Source organism: Dromiciops gliroides, chromosome 4 (genome assembly GCF_019393635.1).
Source record: "Dromiciops gliroides isolate mDroGli1 chromosome 4, mDroGli1.pri, whole genome shotgun sequence".
Taxonomy (NCBI): domain Eukaryota; kingdom Metazoa; phylum Chordata; class Mammalia; order Microbiotheria; family Microbiotheriidae; genus Dromiciops; species Dromiciops gliroides.
This window is the reverse complement of record NC_057864.1, coordinates 122973858-122996750: the sequence shown is the minus strand read 5'-3', so window position 1 is coordinate 122996750 and position 22893 is coordinate 122973858. Positions and strand designations below refer to the sequence as shown.

At 45.5% G+C, this 22893-nt stretch overlaps 1 protein-coding gene across 2 annotated transcripts; it reads right to left on the bottom strand.

Annotated features, from left to right (window-relative positions):
- Positions 1-15477: 15477 nt before the first annotated feature.
- Positions 15478-21289, bottom strand: HLX (H2.0 like homeobox). Of its 2 annotated transcripts, XM_044005315.1 has the most exons (4): positions 20446-21289; positions 19426-19605; positions 18261-18445; positions 15478-16397 (listed from the first exon to the last, which is right to left on the bottom strand). In XM_044005315.1, the coding sequence occupies exons 1-4, from the start codon at positions 21056-21058 to the stop codon at positions 15930-15932; spliced, it is 1446 nt and encodes a 481-aa protein (XP_043861250.1). In that variant the 5' UTR covers positions 21059-21289; the 3' UTR covers positions 15478-15929. The 2 variants fall into 2 exon arrangements, with proteins under 2 accessions (XP_043861250.1, XP_043861251.1); XM_044005316.1 differs by lacking the exon at positions 19426-19605.
- Positions 21290-22893: the final 1604 nt, after the last annotated feature.

Below are 22893 nucleotides of genomic sequence, written 5' to 3'. Positions count from 1 at the left end.
ACTACTTACTCAAAGTATGACATATCGTGGCTGCAATCCTGCTGTATAATTACTCATAGGACAAGTGAGTGTATAGGGGTGTTCAGGGAGGACTAGCACTTTTGGTGTGAGGGCTTGTCAGGTCCTTTTTTGGGTCTGCTAATCCACCATTGGTGTCCAACTGGTCACCCAACTCTCACTTGTGGTTCTAAGAAGCTGTAGCATGCACAGTGGACACACCCTTGTAAGACAGTCTCAGCAGACAGGCTTCAAAAGCATCAGTGAATTAGAGAGATGTCTAGCCCAAGGCTGTGAAGACTTTCCCTGGTGGAATCAGAAGATGAAAACAATTTGTTTCAACAGCCATGAAGATGGCTGAAAAAGGAGCTGTAGGGTATTTAGGGCTTGGTCAAACATATAAGACACCAAGGTCATTCACTGCATTCCAGCCCATTTCCAGTCATCCTGACTTTTGTCTTGCCACTGGACCTTGATGACTGGAAAACAGAGGTAAGCAGATAGATGACTTTATGCAACTCTGTCTCACTTTAATCCAATTCAGGTGCAAGTCAAGACATCAACTAACGATGTCATTGGTCTTCTTTGAAATCGAAGGACAAACAACAACAAGGATAACATTGGGGATCTGAAATAATGTGACCTCAGGTTTACTTCTAGTGTTCCTTGTAATCCCTTATCCCTGTGCCTGGGGCAATAAAATAACCATGGGGTTTAGGTATGGCCCCAGCAATGATGAGTTTACTGTCAGTCATTTTCCAGGCCAAGTAGTTGGCCCAATCCCATGATAAGGGTTGCATAGGGTGCTGGAAAGTGCAAGCTTTCTCTCTTTCATGTTTTCCCATGGTTCTGAGAGTAAAGGATTGGGATGAGGGGACTAATATTGGACTCCAGGTTGAGTGGAATATATAGGGCTCACAAGAGCTACATACAAGGGAACCAAGACCTTCACCCTAGGTACAGACCCATGTATGTTATTCTTATCTCTCACTTCTTTGAAGAACTAGATTGTAAAAGCTTGAATGACACCCTGAGCATGAATATGTATTCTTCCCTTTTGGGGGGAAGCTTTTAATTAGGATCATGGACCTAGAGATGAAGGATAACTCAGAGGCCCTCGTTCAAACCCTTCATCGTTCAGTTGAGGAAAAAGGCTCAGGGAAAAGTAACTTGCTTGAGGTCACACAGGTAATGAGTCTGAGGTGAGATTTGAACCAGGGGTCCTCTGACTTCAAAGGCTGCTCTTTCCAAGGTAAGGTGAGATGGTTGTTTTGTTTGTTTGGGGGGGGGCTTGTTGGGGTTTTTTGTAAGGTGAGATGTTAAGGGGTAGCTGCATGTCAGGACCAGAGATATTATCTGTCTACCTCTCTCTTTCTGATAGCTATATATAATCTCAGCTCTAAGAGGAACACTGATTTTTGAAGATTCTCCTCAGTGTTCCTGTTCTCAGGAAATATATAGTAAACCTGTAGTTGGAAATCAGAGTTATAACTCTCTGAACCTTCATTGTAAAACTTCTTTTCATAGAATGGAAGTTAGGAAGCTTTGAAATGGAAACAGAAGTTCCTAAAGAACCCCTTTAGGAAAGCATTATAGCTGAAATACACAAAGGTCCTTCTTTATAAATTATAGACACCAAGACTCCAGGGCAAGATTATGGGGAGGTTCCAGCAAACTCAGGTAAACTGAACTTGAACATAACACAGCACAAGGCATCTTATAAACAAGGGTCTGTGATACACTGATATTCACATCCCCCCCCCCTTCCCCCAATACCTTCTTTTTAAAAAAAGGCACTTTCTTCAAAATGTCAAGGTCCAATTTCTCCCTCTTCAACTAAAATTTTTCAAAATATGAAATCCAACTCATCATTCCCTGAAATCCCACACCACCGACAAAAACCAAATCCCTCAATTCACCTGTTTTGCCTGGGGCACTGAAGCGCAAAGCTCCCTGGAAGGACTCACGTTTTACTTAGGGAGGCAACCACACTTCTAAATGTATAAATAGCATGGAACAGCACATGCTAAGTGCCAAATGAGAGTAAAAGACAAACAACTGCTAGGAGAATTTAGCTCCTTGCACATAGTATGGAATCAATAAATGTTTACTTTTGGGGATGATTTTTTAAAGGGGAATACTGACAAGATGGACCAATGTCAGAGGAATGGTATATTGGATGTTCAAGTCTGGAAAATGAAAACACTTGCACGAAATGATGAGGAACGAAGTGAGCAAAACCAAAAGAATATTGTATACAGTAACAACAATATTGTTTTAAGGACAACTTTGAGCAACTAAGTAATTTTGACTATTATAGATATCCAAGTTAAAAATAAAAGGACATACAAAGGAATATGTAATCTGCATCCAGAATAAGAAATAAAAGTATGCATTGAATATTTTTACATATATATGTACATGTATTTGTATCTAATAGTAGCTATGGGGGGAGAAAAAAGAAATTTACATGAAAACTTTGTTGTATGTTTGGAGGGAATTGCAAGTTGTACATGGTAGATTTGCAATTTCATGTGTAATCAATCATCTTTTTTATTGTGCTGTTATGGAGATGCTTGTTATGTTCTGTAAATTGAAAATAATTTTTTAATGTCAGAAGGTTGAAATGATCCAACCCAGAATATGATTAGCCTGGAAGAGAGAAAAAAAAGCTGCCCCAGGATTTTAATAAATGTGTAGCTGGAGGCAGCTAGGTGGCGCAGTGGATAAAGCACCAGCCCTGGATTCCGGAGGACCTGAGTTCAAATCCAACCTCAGACCTTGAAACTTAATAGCTGTGTGACCTTGGGCAAGTCACTTAACCCTCATTGCCCAGCCCCCCTCAAAAAATTCTCCTGGTGGGAACAGCTAGGTGTATATGTTTAAAGTATGTAAAAATACATGCAATACAGATACAAGGTTACCTAGGAATCAGGAGACCCTTGCAACTCAAGCAGAAGGTAGCATTTGTGCTGAGTGCTGAAGAAAACCAGGGATTCTAAGAGGTAGAAGTGGGATAGAAGCACATTCCAGGCATAGGAGACAGTTGATGGCAAAATATGAAATGGGGAGAGGAAGTTACAGGGAAGCAAATTTTGTCTGTCTACAAAAGAAAAAATTCTTAAAAATTAACACTATTCAGAACCCGAATAGATTGCCTTGTTAGGTGTGAAAGTCTGGTCACTGGAGGTGTCAAGCATAGGCTAGATGGACATCTGTCAGGAGATTTCTCCATGGAGAAGGAGCTTGGGACAGATGACTGCCAAAGAAAAGAGCCTTTCAGCTCTAAGATTCCAGACTTCTATAACTTACCAGAGTGGCCATTCCCTACCCCTTTTATGCATCTAACCTAATCAGCACTTAACTTGAGTACATAGAAGTCACTCAATAAACAGCTGCTGATGTTTATTGGATGGAGGGGGAGTCCCCCTCCATGCATCTGTCTCTCTTGCATTTTCTCCAGAATGGTTTAACTCCAGCCAATTCCTTCACTCAGCCTTGTCTAGAATCTCTATCTAGGGCCACTTTGAGACAGATATTTACTGAGTGCGCCAAAGTTTAGTAGATTGAAGCTCTCCTTACTGGAGATAAAGAAAGGGAATAAAAATGATGGAGGGGGGTGAGATATTGTTGCAGAGGGTTAATAACAAAGTTGTTCAAAGCGGAAGCTAGGTGATAAAGTGGATAGAGTGCTGGGCCTGAAGTCAGGAAGATTCAAACCCAGCCTCAGATACTTACTAGCTAGTAGTGTCACTCAACCCTGTTTGCCTCAGTTCCTCATCTGTAAAACGAGCTGGAAAAAGACATGGAAACGACTGCAGTATCTTTGCCAAGAAAACTCCAAGTAGGGTCACAAAGAATCAGACACAATAAAACACAATAACAACACAGTTATTCAAAGCTTTGGGATTCATATTGTTTCATTTGGTCCTCACAAGGGGGTCATTAGGGAGTTGGGGAATGCTTTAATACCCCCTATTTTATTGCTGATGAAAGAGAGGCTAAAAGAGGGTTAAATAGCTTGCCCAGGTCACACAGCTATGAATCGTGGAGCAGGGGCTTACACCCCAGGGTATCAAGTGCTCTTTCCATTTCATTGGAAATCTAGATTAATCAATCAGGGGAGGAAATCTGGCCACACAGAGGGAGGCAATTGTCAGTCTTGTGAAGCTTAGTGGTTCACATTCTAAAGTGTAGGAAAGAACTTTGTAAACTATCTGGAAGGTGTTAAGATACTAAAGTGTACATGACTGTATAAAAGAGGCACCAGGGGAGGGAAGGTTGGGAGTGTGTGTGTGTGTGTGTGTGTGTGTGTGTGTGTGTATGTGTGTATGTGTGTATGTATGTATGTATGTATGTATGTATGTATGTATGTGTGTATGTATGTGTATGTGTGTGTATGTGTGTGCGCGTGCGCGTGTGCACTTCTGGATTCACTGACTATTCCCAAATGGCAAATGTCACCGGAAAAAGGGAAAAGCCAAGCTAAATAACTCGACAGCCTCCAAGTGTAATTTGGCCCATCTCCTAAAGCACTAATTAGTAAAGGCTAAACCCATTAATGAAGCAGCTCAGGGCTCTGATTTCAACCAGGTGGTGCAAATCAGACCTCCAAACTCTCTAACCGGAATTGCCCACCCTCTTTCAGCCCAAGAGTCCTCCCAAGAAAACTTCTCACATCAATAACTACTTAATGGACCTCCCTGGAGCCAAGGCTGCACATCCAGGCTTTGGGTGAAACAATGAATTGTGGGGGAGTTGGGGGTGGGGGACAATTTAGAGGAAAAGCGAAGTGGAATGGTTTTGAGTCCTGTGAAGGGAATGGAGTTCTAGGGAGGGAGAAAAGAAAGAAGGGTGAAGATACACAAAGACAGGGAATTCAGGAATAACTGAGATAGATGTGTGCAACAGTTAAGGGAGCTTGTGCCCAGAGAGGGAAGGACTCCGAGGCTTCTCCAAGACCCTTTCCTGTGGACTTGCTCAGGGTCACACAGCTAGTTAACTGTCAAGTGTCTGAGACTGGATTTGAACTCAGGTCCTCCTGAATCCAGGATCTGTGCTTTATCCACTAAGCCACCTGGCTGCCCCCAAGACATCGGTATTATTCCCCCTTCTCACACACGTCGAGTGTGTGACACAACCAAGTAATTTAGATCGCTACATGTCCCTGCTCCCAGACGATAGCCCTAAAACTAACTTACAGAGAGAAGGTGCCGATCTGAATTATTAGAGGAAATACATTAACATTAACTCCCAACACAATTGCAATCACATGTCCCAATACATGCACCACAAGGTGTTTTACAACCCACTTTTCTCACGACTCTGTGATGTAGGCAGGATGGGTGGGGGAGAGGGGAGGGGGATACAAATACATATTACAGCCGGGTGGTGCAGTGGATAGAGTACTAGACTTGAAATCTGAAAGATCTGAATTGGAATCCTGCTGCAGTTACAGTTGTGTGACCCAGGGCAAGGCGCTTAACTTCTCTCATTTGTAAAATAGGAGTATAGCACTTACTTTCCGGCTCATTTGTGAGAATAAAATAACATATATAATGTACATTTCAAGCCCTACATATATTACATATACTGTAGCATTTGTTATTGTTATTATTACTATTGCCCCCCTCATCATTATTACTATTATTGTTGTTATTTACAGACGACAAAACAGAGGTTTGGTGACTTACACATAATCACAAAGGGAATAAATGTCATAATCAAGACTGAGACCCAGATTTTCTCATTTCCAGTACCCTGAGTGTAACCTTCAGCTAAACCACACTGTGCCTTCCCTGTAAGGTTATCTTCACTCTACTCTCTCTGTGTCTTATTCCTTTTTGAATGAATGTTGTCTCATCCATTGGACTGTAAATTCATTGGAGGCAGGGACCTTTTGTTTTTACTTTGTATCTCCTGTCAGGCACAATGTGTGGCACATCGTAAGTGCTTAATAAATGCTTGTTGATTGATTGATTACAAACCTTTGCCCCGCTCACATAAGTCTCTCAATATCTCTAAAATTTTCTCCCTGGGTTTCTCTTTTTTTAGTCTCTCTCTTTTGCAGATCCTAACCCCTCTCCTATCTTCTGCTGGTTTAGCATTTTGTACCCCTCTGCTCTTAGGACAATTCCTAGCTAAAGGTACTTAATACGTGTAAGTTGAATAAATAAGTCACTAAACAAGTATCTTTTGTCTGGCGTTCTCCGGCTCTACACTTTAATTCATGGGCTCATTAAGAAGAGATAGATGCTAGGGAGATAGGAGACTCCAGTGGAGGATTCACATTGTAGAGTCTCTGTTTAAATTCTTTAGACTGATTTCTGATCCTGTAGAACCCTTTTCCTATTTATTGCTCCCAGACCAACGGTCATTGCCATTTGAAACCAATACCTCCGATCAGTAAGCAGCCGTCTACAGCACTTGGGAATCAAAGAAATCTTTGGCTTGTAGGGGAAGGTAGATTATCTTATCTGCTTGTATTGCCATCTCTCGGATGAAGAAATTGAAATGGAGCACTGTCGGAGACTCCTTTCTGACTATCGTCACTGAACAACAAGCTGAAAATCTTCCTCTTTCTTAACATTAAGTAGTAAGTGCTGGCTTCTTTGACGCGAGCAAAGACAACGAAAGGCGGGGGAAGTAGGGGGTGGAGGGGAGGGGGGGATGGTGATGATCGAAGACATTCCGCGGTGTAGAGGGAAAAGCTTTGGATCTGGAAGAAGAGGCATCTGGGTTCCTGCTAAGTACGCTGTCTAATTGCTGTGTGACCTTGTGCAAATCCCTTCACTCTCTGGCTTACAGTTCCCTAATATGTAAAATGTGTCGCGCTAGTTAATTTCTAAGACTCCTTCAAACGCTAGTGCTCTATCATTTTCAGAGTTCCCTTTACGTAGAGGAAGAGGAGGAAGAGGTAGACAGGCTAAAGTTCTTGTCCCAGAGGCCAGTCCAGGAATCGGAGCTGGGGCTCCTAGCTGTTTCAATCCGTGCGTGTTTATGTAAGAATGTGAATAAAGATTCTGTGTAAACAGCCATTATTTCTGATGAGCGTGCAAAGGCAATGAGCAGGGGTTGGGGAGAATAGCCTAAGTCTTTTAATATTCATGCATGTAAGGAGAGATTGTGGCCAAAGTTGGCATTTAAGGGAAGGCAATTTGTCTTATGGACGCCAGCCAGTCCCGGGGCGTAACCTCGAAGGTGGAGGAACGTGAGCAAGAAGTGTGTGAGTGAGTGTGTTTGTATGTGTATACAAACATACGGTGTTCTGACCCTCTACTTTGCACGTCCCTTGGGTATAGACGTTTGCTTTAAATTCAATTCGACTGTTTATTAATCGCCCAATTGACACGCCTTTGGTGAGGTACAAAGATGAAAAATCCTATCTCGAGGAGTTGGGGGAAGTGGGAGCAGGGACTGTATGTATGACACAGATAACTATAAAATTTACTATGATACAAGTGCCTACGAGACGAGGAGAGAGAGAGATCACTTGTAACTAAGGGAAAACCAAAGAAGGCTTGACGGAAGAGATGGCCCCTGAACTAGCATTTGAAGGAAAGAAGAAATTTAAACAGTAAGAGACTAATGGGAAGGAGAAGAATAACGGATTTCAAACCTGGATACAGCGTGTGCAAAGGTGCGAAGGTGGGAAAGAAACATCAAACATTTTGTTCCGGGCTTTAAAACAAAACCAACATATTTCTGTCAAACAAAGGTAAATCCAAGAAGTTTTGTTTGTTTCTTAAAGGGAAGGTGAGACTCTAGTTATTTAGATGTCACACAAGACAAACAAACTTCCAGACCAGGAGAGGGGGGAGACCAGGTGGGAGTGACTCGCAAACAATTTTCTGTCCCCAAGGTATAGTGCGGCAGTAAAGACCAGGTCACTAAGTCATCCAGAGAAGCCCTTTCCTTCATCTTGGGGTAAGGTGGGAAGGACACCTGGTAGCTCCCGAAGACTAATTGGTGTAAGTGCTGCCTTGGGAGCAGATCCCCAAAGAGAAAGGTGCCATTCCCTTACACCCGCCTACTCAGGACAGTGAACTTTAGCAGCGCCCCCCCCCCCCATCTATTCCCATCTTGGTTCCTTGGTGAACCTGACGTACTCAGCCTTCTTCCACCTCCCCCTAGAAAGTCGGAGGTGCAAGTGAAATCCATAACAGACTCGCGGAGGGGGTAGGGGTGGGAGAAGACAGTGAGAGACAACACAGACGGAGGGAGGGAAGGAGAGAGACAGAGACAGAGAAAGATAGACAGATAGACACAGAGGGAGGGGGGAGGAGAAAGAGAGAGACAGAGACAAACAGAGACAGACAGACAGAGACAAAGAGAGATAGACAGACACAGAGGAGAGAGAGAGAGAGAGAGAGAGAGAGAGAGAGAGAGAGAGAGAGAGAGAGAGAGAGAGAGAGAGAGAGAACCTATGCTAGCTAGTTGCCTTCCTACCCCCTCCCCTTCCTTTAATGGCAAAGAGGACAGGTCTCTCTTCCTTTTTTTCAAAATCTCTTCACCAACTTACTTATGAGAAAGAGCGGTATAATAGAAAGTTCCCTGGACCATGTCGAGAGATGAAGTTTGAAGCATGGCTTTCTCGCTCTGTGAACTTGGACCGTTCTTAACCTCACTCAGCTTCGGTTCGCTCGTCTGTCAAATGGGAGTCTCCTACTCCTCACCTCTCAATTGAGCTGTCGGGAGGGGTCAGACTAGATGATCGCTAAGGTCGGGTCCTGTTCTAAATGCTATGATCCAGTCACTACTTACCTCAAAGGATTGTGGTGAAGTTAAGATGACATCATGGATGTGGCGGTGCTTTGTGGTGACTTGAACACTATCATTATTTTTTGAGCTGTCTTCTGCGCGGAGGTCCCCCTTCGCTGACCGCTGGACAGGCATCTTCAGGCCCAACCCCATCTCCTGGCAAACATCCCGCTGCCTCTTTGAGAACCCTTTCTTCAGCTTTGCTGCCAAAGAACTGGCGATGAAAGAACAGAGACTGTGGTTAGAGGTCTGGAAGAAGCCCAGATTCTATAGCTGGTGGAGGGGTTTTCAAGGTCGAGCGTATGTGAGGTTCGATTTATATTGGACTTCAGCTTTGAAAACCCTGGGGACCACAAGAGCTATTTTCAGAAAATTATATGGGACCCTAAGATTGTTTCCTTTCCTTTGATCAAATAATGACAAATATACCGCTTTTTTCATCACTGTCATTGTGATAGGGACTGCTTAAACAAATGCTTTTTACCTGGGAGTGAAGGGGGCGAGGAGAGACCTTTCAGGCTGGGTCCCTGCGGTGTCCCACAAAGGTACAAATGAACATTCAGCCCACCTGTCAAAAAGCAAAATCTTCTTTCCCATCACTGATCCTCCTCAGTACTCCCAGTTGGAGACAAGACTGCTACTGGGGAGAGGGCAGGAGCGGAGAACTCAGGAGGAGAGACCTATGTATGGTGTTTGTAAAGAAAATGTCCGTAAATAAACAGACCAGACAGCCCCTTTCCTAGGGTCGGTTGTGTGTGGTTTGTCTTGGAGGCAGCACACTGGACCAAGTGAAACCTGCTCTCCTAGCAGTCCTGGTACTTGGGATCTATGAAGACAAAGCCAGAAAATTGGTGCTGGGGCTCAAGCCAACTGAGCCCCATCAGAAGACGAACCTCTGTGAGCAAACAAAGGGGAAGAGAAGAAAGGAGCGTTTGACTAATGATGGGTAGCAGATCTGGGTGATCCTTGTGAATAAACTGGAGGCAGGCAGTTCTCTGGGAAACAAAAGGGGTGGGGATGGAGAGGGGTTTAATATTAAATTTTATGAAAGCACATCTCTTCAATGCCAAAAAATGCTGTCCCTTGTTTTTTTGTTTGTTTTGTTTTGTTTTTTGTTTGTTTGTTTTTTGCAGGGCAATGAGGGTTAAATGACTTGCCGGGGTCACACAGCTAGTAAGTGTCAAGTGTCTGAGGCCGGATTTGAACTCAGGTCCTCCTGAAACCAGGGCGGGTGCTTTATCCACTGCGCCACCTAGCTGCCCCAAAGATAGCTTTCAACATTCTTTTTTGTAATATTTTGAGTTCCAATTTTCCCCCCTCCCCAAAGCCAGCAAGCAATCTGATAAAGGTTATTCAGTACAATCATGTTAAATATATTTCCACATTTATCATTTTGTGCTGTCGCTTGTTTTTACAACTAAAGCTCAATAATAGAAAAAGAATAAGCAATAGGAAAAAGGAGCTGAAATGCCCTTAACTAGGAAAACTTTAACTAAGGCTCACTGATGCTTTTTTCCCCCTTGGCTCCGATCAATTCAAATCAAACTCAATGATCCTTAATTAAATAAACCACACGAGTTATTTCTATTTCACACGTTATATTATTTAAGCCTCACAACAGCCCTGCGGGGCAGGTACTACAGGTGTTTCTATTTTATAGATAATGAAAATGAAACTGGAAGATGTTATATCCCACAGTTCCTAAGGATTTGAACCTAGTTCCCCCAACTTCAAATCCAGCTCCTTCTTCCGCTATGCTGTGCAAGGGATGCAAAGAATCTCTCAAGGGTTTGCAATCTAATTGGAGAGAAAGTACCCAAATAAATATGAAACTAGGGAGCGTGAGGGAAAAGCGAAGAAATCCAGGAATAAATTGAATAAATGAATAAATTGGTACTGGGGCTCAAGCTAACCGAACCTGAGCCACATCAGAAGATGAGTTTCTGTGAACAAACAAAAGAAAAGTGAAGGGAAGAGAGGAGCGTTTGAAGAGAATTTAGATGAGGGAAAGTACTTTCAGCAGGAGTCAGGGCGTGGCAGCCAAGGAAGGCTTCCTGGAAGAGGTGGCAGCTGAAGCGGGCTTTGACAGAAAGAACTTTCATAGGTGGAAGGCTGAAGAAGCCATTCTAGGCGTGAGGCAGAGGCGCCGAGGCCGGGGAGGTCGGGGCAAAACAGAAGTTCGAGTCTAGAACGTAAAATATATCAAGTTGAGCAGTGGGATTATAAAAACTCGTTTCCTCTAGAAAGAGATTAGATCTTTGTCTAGACTCCCCATTCACTTTGAACATGTAGACAATGAAGTGCAGGGTCGACACCAGGATACCGAGACTTTATAACGTTCTAATGACAAACCAAAAGTACTTTAGCTTGAAATAGCCATGTAGTTGAAGAAAGCAAGAAGGCTTTTGAGAGAAGGAAAGGTCCTTTAAAGACCCGAATAATTCTCCACAGTATTTTGTGCACATCGATACTCCTCTTTTCCTTTTCTGTGGACCATGCCCAGCTGAAGAGATGTATACAGGGGAGGGGGAAATCCTAGCTCAGAAATGTATACTTTTTTTGTGTTGTTGTTGCTTTCTAAGAAAGAAAGAATTGGAGGAAAGAAGGAAGAGAGAGAGAGAGAGAGAGAGAGAGAGAGAGAGAGAGAGAAAGGAGAGAAAGGAAGGAAGGAAGGAAGGAAGGAAGGAAGGAAGGAAGGAAGGAAGGAAGGAAGGAAGGAAGGAAGGAAGGAAGGAAGGAAGGAAGGAAGGAAGGAAGGAAGGAAGGAAGGAAGGAAGGGAGGGAGGGAGGGAGGGAGGAAGGATGGGAGGGAGGGAAGGAAGGAAGGGAGGGAGGGAGGAAGGAAGGAAGGGAGGGAGGGAGGGAGGGAGGGAGGGAGGGAGGGAGGAAGGGAGGGAGGGAGGGAGGGAGGAAGGAAGGAAGGAAGGAAGGAAGGAAGGAAGGAAGGAAGGAAGGAAGGAAGGAAGGAAGGAAGGAAGGAAGGAAGGAAGGAAAGAAGGAAGGAAGGAAGGAAGGAGCAGGTCCTGGAGTAAGGGAAGAGAGGGAGAAGGGAAGTCAATTTCTTTTCTAGGAAGAGGGAATTCTTCGAGCTTCGTCCTTTACTTACCCATTCTAATCTAGACGGATGTAGGCAGCTTCAGGCTGTGGAAGCCCGAGCTCAGTGCTGTCTTAATGAGAGGCACACATCTTGCCTCCATTTTTTGGTTTAGGAATAAAGTGAGAGGACACACTCCACACAGATGCGTCCGTCCTGGTTGGTGGAGGAGTCCCTTTGATTGCAGACATTCTCCTTTCTGTTTCTTTTATTAGAAAAATCAGTGTTAATCCCTAAATCCACATAACTCATTAAACAAGTATCTATTTTAAAGGCTGCGTTGTATTTACTACCGCTACCCTACTGAGCTTTCCCAGATAACAGGCAGGGGAGAGAATTAGTGTCTGGCTAGGTATGAAAGGCAAGTTTTCCTTTCTAAATCCACCTCCATTCCAAATCTCCGCCAACCATCCCACCTCCTTGCCCAGAGGTCTTTGGCTCAGCTAACCTTTGTCTTGTGGCGATTGATTTGTAATTATGTAATACAAGCTGAACATTAAACCATAAAAATCACAGGATTTAGAGTTGGAAGGGACTTCAGTAGAGCTCACCTAATCCTATCCCCTCATCTTTCTGATGGGAAAACTGGGGTCCAGAAAAAGAAAGTGAATTTCTCAAGGCCACACAGCAAGTTGGTGACAAATCTTTGACCAGAACCCTGTTCTCCTCCCTCCCACCCAGGGCAGTGCTCTTTTTCACTACACCACCCTGGACTTCTTTATTTTAAGTTATTACATTTATACATTTTATAGACTCAGACTCGTCTTTTTCTGTCTTCCCCCCTACCCTCTACCCCCCCCCAAAAAAACCCTATCTAAAACTCTACTTCTATTTCCAACGGGAAAAGAAGTGGCGTTATCCGGCACAGAAAAAGGCCGGCTAAGCCCTTGGTGGTAAATCTCCCGACAGATTAGTTTTCTAGAAGCTGTTGGAGTGCCTGGCTCTGGCCCGGGAGCCGGATCCAACAGCCTACGTTCAAAAATCTCTCTTTTGCTCTTCCAGTGAGCTCTGGGGCCTACCCAAAGAACGGAGCCGCATCTTCTCAGGATTTAATCAGAAAGCAAAATACCGCGACTGGGACTCGTGATTGCCAAGGCATCCATCCGGTGCACTCTTCAAGGAGGGAGGGCAGGCATGCAAGCTGGGGCTGGGGCTGACGTCTCCTGAGGTGCCAGCTCTGACCTGAGCACAGATTCTGTTTGAAGAAGTCGCGTACAAGCTCGGCTCAACTGCCCCACAAACCAGAGGCTAAGTTATGTACTCTTTTTTACCTTGGGGAAAATTGTAAGGATCTACAGATGACTGTCAGCGGTGGAGCACAGCAGAACGTGCTTTACCAAACTGCAAAGTGCCGTAGTGCAAAAGGCTGCTACAGTTGTTAATTTTCAGATATTAATAGCAAGCAGTTCGGGGGTGGGGGGAACAAAAGAGCCCAGTCAGACGACTCCAGACTTGCCTCCAGTATTCGGCTAGGTAGTTAAAGGCCTTCACTGAAGCCCTCGAAGGGCAATGAAATTTATTTGACGCAGGATCATTGCACAGTGTAGTCCCGATCAATGCACTTACACGGCCCTTGAGGGTGGTTTTTAAAAGGCCTTTTATTCCTGTGTAATCTGTAAGGCACTCTAGGGGCATTTTATCTTGACCTATCTCTTCCCCAACCTGCCAACACTGTCTCTGTCTCCTTTTCTCAGCTCCTCCTCAGAGGGTCCCTACGGAAAAATCTGTGATTTCAGAGAACTGGTCTCGAAGGGGTGAATGAGACAGATAACCCAATATTGAGCCGGGTTGTTCTGCTGTCGCAAACTTATCAAGCGTGGAAGAAAAAAAAATGTACAAGACCGGAAACAGAAGGTTTGAGCTGTGGTACACTAGACCTTGACTTCTTGGAACGAAAGAACCAGAGCGCCTTGGAGCAGAAAAGAAGTCCCAGTATTTTGTCTTCTCTAGCTCGCGGCTCTTGCAGCCACAGAAACTGGGGGGGGGGTTAAGTCCTGAACACTGTGGGTGGCGTTGAATTCTTTGAGGCGATTGCCTCAGCTTTTCAATTACTTGGGAAGTCTCCTCTGGCACCCGGGCTCTCATTTTCTCTACACTTAAAAATTGGCTCTGGAACCTGAAGCACCGAGGGCACACTGTGTTCTGCACCAGGCTATCCTCTGATAGTAAATTATAAAGGTTTGGGAGTCTTTCTTTTTCAATCTAGGACTGTGTGACAGACAGGCAGACAGACAAGACAGACAAGACAGACACAGACATACTCGCCCATCCCTTAGTTCTACGTTCTGATAGTTTCTTCACTAATTTTCTCTATTAGGTTTGATTACGCTTCCAGTTGATGACCTACACCCTAGACAATGAGAGTGGAAGCACTTGAGGCCGTTATAACTCTTAGAGAAGGCTTGGTATTTTTTGTCTTCGAAGATAATCTTGCATGTAATATCACTATGAATATCCACTAATAAAAGTAACTAAATTCAAGTTTTCTTATTCGGGGTGGAGGTGGGATGTATTATTACTGCCCTCAGACTCTCATGGAGTTGCTGAAAGAGTACATTTGGAAGACGAGAGTATATGTATTAGTTCAGGCTTTGACATTATGGAGCTGTGTGACCTTGCGTAAGTCGCCTCTGAGGTCTCAGTTTCCCCATCTGCAAAATGAGCACATTCGACTAGAGTATGGATTCTTAATCTTTCTTATGTCAGGGACCCCTCTGGCAATTTGGTAAAAACCTATGGACCCCTTCTCAGAATAATGTTTAAAAATAATTGAAGGAAAAGCTAAATTTCAATCAGTGGTTAGTGGCAATAAAGATGTAAATTCTTTCCCACCCATGTGCATGGAGCCCTGAAATCTATTTACCCCTTTGGGCGTTCATGGATCCGGGGTTAGGAACTCCTAGAATACAGCTCTCTAACATCCCCATAAGCTTCTATGGTTCTTTTATCTGCGTGTTGTTCTTAGTAAAGGACACTAATAACCTAGCTCTCCAGAACTGGAGGTGGGCTGGACTGAACCACCCACAGAGGCATAAAAACTCTCCTGTCTGGTGCCTGGAATCCTCCAGGCTTTAGCACCCTACTCCACTCGAACAGCTGAGCTAACAGTCCACTCCAAGCACCCCCCCACCCCACCCCCGACACTCCAGGCAAAGGAACTTGCGGAGGGGGAATTTGTGCAAACTCATTAGAGTTCTTAATGAAAGTCGATCCGCTTCTCAACTAAAACTGCCTGGTGCCCATTCCCTCTCCCTACACCGACCTGCCCAGATTCTCAGAGGACTGGCCCTCCTGTAAGGAACTATGCCCAGCCAGGTTAGATGTGATCTCACTAAGAATCATTCGAAAGATCCAGACCCTTTGCGCAGGAAAGTGAAATGGTTATTCCATCATTGTTATTAGTGACTACACCTTTAAAAAGCATTTCTCCGGTACTCGGTCTTTCGCAAAGCAGATCCAGAAGCTTTGGGACGTTACCCCTAACTCAGTTCCTCTCTCTTGATAAGCTGTGGAGGAAGGCCGACATCGCGAGCTGCAGCCCATCTGGATTTCGGGAGCCGCCCCTCCCCAGCAAGCCAGGCGGGCTTTACAAACCGTAATAAACATTTTTATTTACAGAACTGAGCTGTTCCCAGTGCAGCAAGACCTGGGCCAGAATACAGAAAGCAACGCGACCATTGGGGGGGGGGGGAGGAGAGACAGTTATGTAAAACACTTCAAAGTGTTTCTTCCCGCCTCTCTCCTCCACCACCACCCTCCCATTTTAAAGACTTGTTTGCGTTGAGTAAGTGTTGGATCGTGTTGGAGGGAGGGGTATCAATCAGTATCTGAGAGTCCCTCTTAGTATAAAGAGAAAGCCCCGGGATAGTGAGAGTCACACAAAAGGAGGCAGAGAGAATATGTACAGAAAGGGGGTTCCGCCATTGCCTAGGCCACCGTGGTCCTGTTAGTAATACCTGGTCCTTGATATAAATTAGCAAGAAAGACCAACATGCCAGGGAGTTCACAAAAAGGATCCCTCCACCCTCCACAGTCATGCACGTCTTCCTTCTGCCAGCCGACTAGCTGCCAGGCCAGCCTATAGGCCTCCAAGCGGAGCAGGCTCTGGGCTTCCGTTAGCTGTGCAATGGAGAGGCAGCGGCGTCTGCAGCTCGGGGCTGCGGCTGCTGTTCATGCTATTACTGCTGCTGCTACTGCTCGTGGTAGTGGTCGTGGTGGTCGTGGTGGTCGTGGTGTTGGGGCTGGTGGAGGAGGACGAGGAAGTGGAAGAGGAAGAAGATGAGGACTTAATGACGCTGGTCTGGTGTAAGAGTTGCTCAGTCCCCTCAGTCCTTTCCGTGTCGCTGGGGACCATGTCCAGGGACTCTGAATCGCTGCTCTCGCTCTCCCCCTCCGACCGGCTGGGACTCCTGTCCTCTCTCTCGCACTCAGCAGTCGGAGCAACGCCCGGCTGCTTCTCAGTCGGGTCCTTCTCTTTGTCTTTCTGGGCCTGTGCTTCCTTGGAGTGGCGCCACTTCATTCTCCTGTTCTGGAACCATACCTTCACCTGTGGAAAAACAAAGGATGAAACTGAGGCTGTCCGTGCAGCGACCTTGTCCCTGAAAGGGAAGTTGATCCTTATTCCACCTTACAGCTTTCTTCCTGGTCCCTTCCCCCATTTAAGTCCTCGATCCCAGACACTTGCATTCAGCTGGGGCAGGAACTGTGAGTTTTTCAGTCCTTACGGAGTGGAAGACATCCCCACAGACTCGGACTACTGGGCTCCTTTAAATTCTCTCCCTTCAACACTCTCCACCTCAAGTTATATCCTATTTTAACGGACAGACTTAAATATACCCAGCACATACCAAGCTAATAAGAAATTTGGGTGCAGAGAGAAAAGGACAGGAGAGAAAAGAGTTAGGCCAAAGGGAGACCAAGTTGGGGGTGGAAGTCGGGTAGGAAAAGAAGAGATTCACAGCACCACTAGCTGGGTAAGCAAAGAGAATTAGTGCAGTTCCTAGGCCTGGTTGATGCCAAGTGGTTGATAAGGACACTGCCCCCCCCCCATTTCCACCTTGTAGTATTAGGAGATAAACCAATTCTTCTTGTGGCTCAGAAAATGCTAGAATTTAAAAACTTGAAAAATAAGAAGAAAGTAGGAATGGAGAAGGAGAAACCATATATATATATATATATATATATATATATATATATAATCCTCTGGGGGCACACAGCGTTCACACAAGTTCCAGCTTCACTTTTAAAAATAACATCCGCAGCTGGTGGAAAACGGCTAAGGCAGGCCAGTGGGGTCTAGGGGGAGGGGGGGGGACAGAATTATAGACAGAATGACAGAAAGAAGGAGGCAAAGAGCAGGAGGTGATTGGATTTATTCCTGACATCTGATCTGGAAAGGGAAGAAGGAAGGATACGAAGAAAGAAAATCATCCTCTCCCCTTTTCTCTTGCCTGTCTACGAAGACGCGAACAATGGTGACTTTTTACAATCTCCTTTAAAATCTCAAGCCCCACGAATTCTTGGTTCCTCAGCCTGTTTTAATCTAACTAGTGTATTCATAATTTCCTTTTGTGTTGGAGGTTTAAAAAAAACCTCATGAAACCTGCTGAAAAGCCCTTGCATGTTCTACAAAAAGAAAGAAACAGTTTTCTCTCTGTTCAGGAAACTGAATCTTTCTTCAGAGACCGCAGAATCGACTGGCTTCGGCGTGTCCACAGCCAGCGTCCTCCTCGCCCAATTGGGGGGGGGGGGCGGGGGGGAGTATAGGATAGGGGGAAGGGGGGGGGAAGTAAATAATTCCGTTTGAAAAGAGGTTTTCACTTCCTCACAAGGAGGGATTTCACAATCCGGCAGCAACAGCGGCCGAGGAAGGAGGAAGGGGGAAAAAAATCTCCCGACTTATGAATTTTTATCTCCTTTGAAATAATCTGCCTCCTACGGAGAACTGCACTTCTGCCGAGTACATAATTATTATCTCCCGCGGCCTATTGGCTTTCTAGGTTGTACTTTTCTCTATTGGCCAAAATAAACAGGCAGGGTATATTGACATAAATCTTTAGGGCTGGGCTAAGGCCTTTTTCTTCCCCTTCTTCGCTCTCTTCCCCACCCCCATCCACCCACTCTGTTGCAACAAGATATGAGTTTCAAAAAGGCCTCATGAAATTAAATACTTTATTTTTCACTAGTAAAGGAGGTGGAAGTATGTTTAAAATGCGCAGCACTACCCTGAAATAGCGAAAAGTAAAGGAGAAAAAGTCCCCCTGGATTCAAAAGGCAAGAGGCCGGGGAGGAAGGAGCTAAAGAGAACAAGAATCTAAACTCGGACAATCCTCCGGGGAGCGCCTCCCTGCTTCGGACCCACAGGCTAAGTTAGATAGCAGCAGCAGCAGCAGCAGCTAAGGAATCTTACTTGCGCATCTGTCAGGCCCAGCATCGCGGCTAGCTGCTTTCTATCCGGCTTCGTGACATACTTCTGAATCTCAAACCTTTTCTCCAAACCTTTCCTCTGCAGGTTGGAAAAAACCGCGCGAGACCAAGAACGCTTCCTCTTGTATGTTTGCGGCATGGTGTCCTTCGTTAGAACCGCATAGGGACCTGCGGGTTTGGGAGGAAGGGAAGAGAATGGGGAGAAAGCGAGCAAGAAAGGAGAAAGGAAAAGGAAAAAAAGAAGAGAAGGCAGGTTATTGATATATTTATCAATATATCACACACCAGGGAGTGTGAGGGGGTTTTCGTGCACGGACAAAGCAGGTTCAATATATTTGAAAGTATTTTTTCTAACAAATTGTAGAGCTCTGGGTAGAATTCTACACAGAGAGATTCTCTGTTCTTTCCCCATAGAGTAAGTTTGAAGCACTGAATACAACAAATCTGTCCACATAAGCATGACTAATGGAAAGGAGAATTGAGGCAGTTGTCTGGAAAATTCAAAGCAAAAACAAAACAAATGCATTTAACCTCTCCACTGGATGGTATGGGCAAAAAATAAATAAATAAATCTGTTTGGGTCTCAATGATCCAGATAATTGTCTCAAATTCCCTCTCTCTCTCTCTCTCTCTCTCTCTCTCTCTCTCTCTCTCTCTCTCTCTCAAAAGACCGCCCTTTTTAGGTCTTTTACTACAAAATTATTGATTATTTTACAAGCGATTTACAGTCTTAGTTTTGTTAAAATAGTTTCCTTCCAGCTGATCCACTCATACACCAAGAGTGGGACTAGTTTCCCCCATTTTCTGACCCCACATGCAGTGCTCCCCCCACACACACCTTTCTCCGAAAGAGGACATTTGAAATGTGACGGGGATCAGCGATCACTTAATGGGAAACCTTTCACTTTAGACAATTTAAATCCGTTATCTACCCACCAATGCAAAGAATCTTAAAAACATTGATGCTGCTCCCTGGATTTAATGGCCTGTGTGTGTTGGGATGGGGGCGTCCAGTGGAGAGAGAGTGTCATATTTGAGACTTTGGTTCAATTGGGTTTTGTAGCTGACTGTCACGTCTTGCCCCCACGGGACTACAAGACCCGCATTCTCAGCATGGAATTGGGTTCCCATAAACAGGGTTTCTGTACCTGGAAAAGTGTCTTGAAACTGGTGCTGAACTGAACTTCTCGGGTTTGAGTTTAAAGGACTCAGGATACCAGAGGCCTCGTTAATAGGATCTAGAGACGCGAAGAAGTGGCCCGCAGAAGGCTGCAAAGCCGGGAGGTGAAGCCCCGTTTGCCGGCCGGTGGTTAGTAAGGAGGTAAGATCTGTGTGCACAGGAACAAGGAGAGCCCGTTACACCTCCAGTAAATCCACATTCTCGAATCAAGACATGCTACTTTACGTTCTTCCCTCATCCTCTCTCTTCTACTTTTTCTAAGAGATTAGTATAAGGAGAGGTTTATCTGGGAATCCGGGTATCATGTCACTCACTCCTGTACATCCCTCCCCTCCCCGCCCTCCTTAAGCCAAATCTACAAACACGAAAAAACAAAAACAAAAACCAAACAACATGGTGTTTACAAGCACACGCTATATGTGTGTGTGTGTGTGTGTGTGTATAAAGTGTTTTAGTTTACACTACATAACGAAGTCACCTGTCAAGTGTCTGTCTTTACAAACAGACGCAGTCCTTCCTTCTGTACCCTGAACTAGAGGCTCGCAGGTTTTAAGATTTTTTACCTGCTTCGTCCATGTTTTTACACACTCTCTAGGGGAGGGGGGGTTACTAGAGAACGGAGAAAAAGGAACAGAAAATCTTTCAAAGACTGGCGATTCTAGATACATACAGTTAAATGAGTAAACAGAGGACATAGAATGAGTATATCCAAAACATATTATGGAAAACATAACTGTACTGATGTTGCTGGGGTTTTTTTAATGGGAGAACACATTTTTTTAGGGAATGCAAGGTTTAATTTTAGCTACACCATGACAAAATTGGTCCGTTTCCTTCCCCATCCTTCCTTTCCCCAAAGTCCTATTTAAAAACAAACAAACAAACAAGGAAACTTGCAATCAGATGGGGGGGGGGGGGGAATGGTGTGGGTCAGAAAGATCAGTGGTCAAGGAGAGGCCTGACAGGGGTTTCTGGATCAGGGACCTACCTCTCAAAGTGTTGCCTTCCTTCACTTTGGGATCGAATTCCGCAGACAATATTCGGTCAATCCCAAACTTGAGGTCCTTACTGGACGGGGCTGGAGTTGAGCCGTTATGGTGATGAGGGTTCGCAAGCATCCTGGCCCCGGGGGCTTGGGGCTGGATGGCCCCAGGCCGATGTGGTGGTGGCGGTGGCGCCTGCTGTTGGGGCTGTTGCTGCTGCGCCTGTTGCTGCTGCGGCTGCTGGTGATGATGATGATGGTGATAGGCGGCCGAGAGTGGAGACAACCTCTGGGGGAAAGCGGCTGGGACTTCGGGGGGCGCCACCACTGGAGTGGGTCGCAAGGGGGATCCCGTGGCAGCTTGAAATGGAGCGTGGGGGTGGACTGAGCCCAAGTGAGCCGTGAGGGCTGTGGAGGAGCCCCCAGAGAGGCTCTCGGCCGCTGCCCCCGGCTCCCCCACACCCGCGTGTAGGATGTCTGCGATGCAAAAGGAGGGTTTCTTAACCGCGGCTGGATCCAGCGGGAAGGAGCAGCCCGCGGCGCCGGCCGGGGAACAGTAAGCTGCCGACCAGAGGCCGAAGTTGGAGGCGTAGAAGGGAGCCAGCCCCGCCGCGAACATCCTCGCTCGCTGGCCGCTGCCTCCGCTACAGCGCCGGCAGCCGGGGGTTGAGTGGGGCGGGGAGGGGTGGGGTGGGGTGCAGTAGTGGCGCTGTCTACTGGAGGCCAGAGAAGGAGGAGAAAAAAAACGAATCGCTTTCGCTTCTCCTCTGAGCCCAGAGTGAAGACAGGAAGACGCGGAAACTTCGCAAGCCGGAGGCTAAGGCCAGACTCCAGTCCTAGTCACTTTCCTTATCCCCAACTGCTTCTCCACCCACTTTAAGGGCAGCTCAGCGCTGCTGCGCTCCCCGCTGGCCGAAGGCGAGTGAGGGGCCGCTGGGAGGTGGGGAGGTGCGGGGCGGCGGGGGCGGTGGGAGGGGGACTGTTCTCCCCCACCTCCGACACACACACACACACACACACACAACTCTCGGGAAGAGTATAAAGAAAGGGAATAGAGGTATTTAAAAACGAAAAACCCAAACAACTAAACCCTAACAGCTAAATTAAAAACAACAGTAACGATTATGATTTAAAAAAAAAAAAACTTCTGTAAAAACTCGAAAAGTTTTGGCAGCAGCTCCTGAATCAGCCTTGGGGTAGGACCTCAATCTGGAAGCTCATTGGTGTTACTCGCAGCCAATGGGAAATGGCCGGAGGGGAGGTTTAGGAAGAAGGGGAGTTACCAGTGAAGTTGGTCACGCCCAGACCACGCCAAAGTAGTGGCTGAAGTTTCTGGAGTCTGCGCCTGTTGCTGCTTGTATCTTTTTTTCTAAAGGGGAAACACTGGCCGCCTCGGCACAGAAGTACCCCTATACCTTCATCCCCATTGGAAGGAAGGAAAGGCTTGGTAATAGGGCCAAACTATGCCGTCTAGATCCCTCTCCTAGAGATCTCCTAAGGAATCTATTGATCTATTTCGGAGTGTGTCATCCAGTCCCTGACTTACAAGTGAAATGCATAATTTCCTATTAGTCAAACTAACCTGTCTTCTTTTCCTCCCTCATCTATGCCCCCTTCCCTCAACTGCAATTTCTCCCAAGAAACAGCCTTATAAATAACTAGCCTTTCCTCCCGGGAAGCTCTCTTCTCTTTTCCCTATTACCCAAGAAGTTTCATAGGATGCTGCAAGACACTAAGTTTAAACCTACCCGCTCCTCTTTGCTTTCGGGGATATCCCCAGAACAAGGAGGCGGGGCGGCTGCAAAATGGGTTCTATTCAGAGCTGTCACTCAGTGACAACTTGAACTAGCAAGGTTTCAAACAAAGTAAGATGGATGTCTATAAATATCTCCATGAGATGAAGCCAAGTCCTCTCTAACTACGAAAAACTGCTCTGAACGCTCTCGAATTTCCCCAATGAGACACCCCTATTCCTTTCCTCTGCTGTAGACTTAAGGAAATACATAGGCTGCCTCTTACCGACACATCCAAAGATGAAGTTTATTTATCTATGCCTTTGCAAGTCTCCGCAGCAGATATATTTTGAATTGATTAACGCTAAGGTCTCATTCCGCGGACAGCTTTCCGAAAAAAAAAAAAAAACAGTGCAACATCTCCCTTATCTAAGGAGATCGCCGGCAAAGATCTGGTTACGGTTTAAGTTTCCCCTTGTCTGTGTTTCTAGAGTATAGTATGGGATGGAAGGAGCTTTCTCCGGAGTCTCTACAAGTTCGTTTTGCGAAATCATTCCGAGGTTGAATTACGAGAAAATCTCTCGTGCCTCAAATGAACCATGGGCCATTCAAAAGACTATTATAGACTTTTTAAAGAAATAAATAAATGTAAAATAGTTTTTTAAAGCCTAGAACATACTCGGTTTTCGAATTTACTACTAGTTGACTTTCCAGCATCTTC

Coding starts and splice junctions, on each gene's coding strand:
- HLX (XM_044005315.1), bottom strand. CDS start 21,058: ATGTTCGCGGCGGGGCTGGCTCCCTTCTACGCCTCCAACTTCGGCCTC. Junction 19,606..20,445: donor GGAAGGCAACACTTTGAGAG/GTAGGTCCCTGA, acceptor CTGTGCACACAG/ATCTTACCTCCTTACTAACC. Junction 16,398..18,260: donor TGGGCCTGACAGATGCGCAA/GTAAGATTCCTT, acceptor GTTTTTCCACAG/GTGAAGGTATGGTTCCAGAA.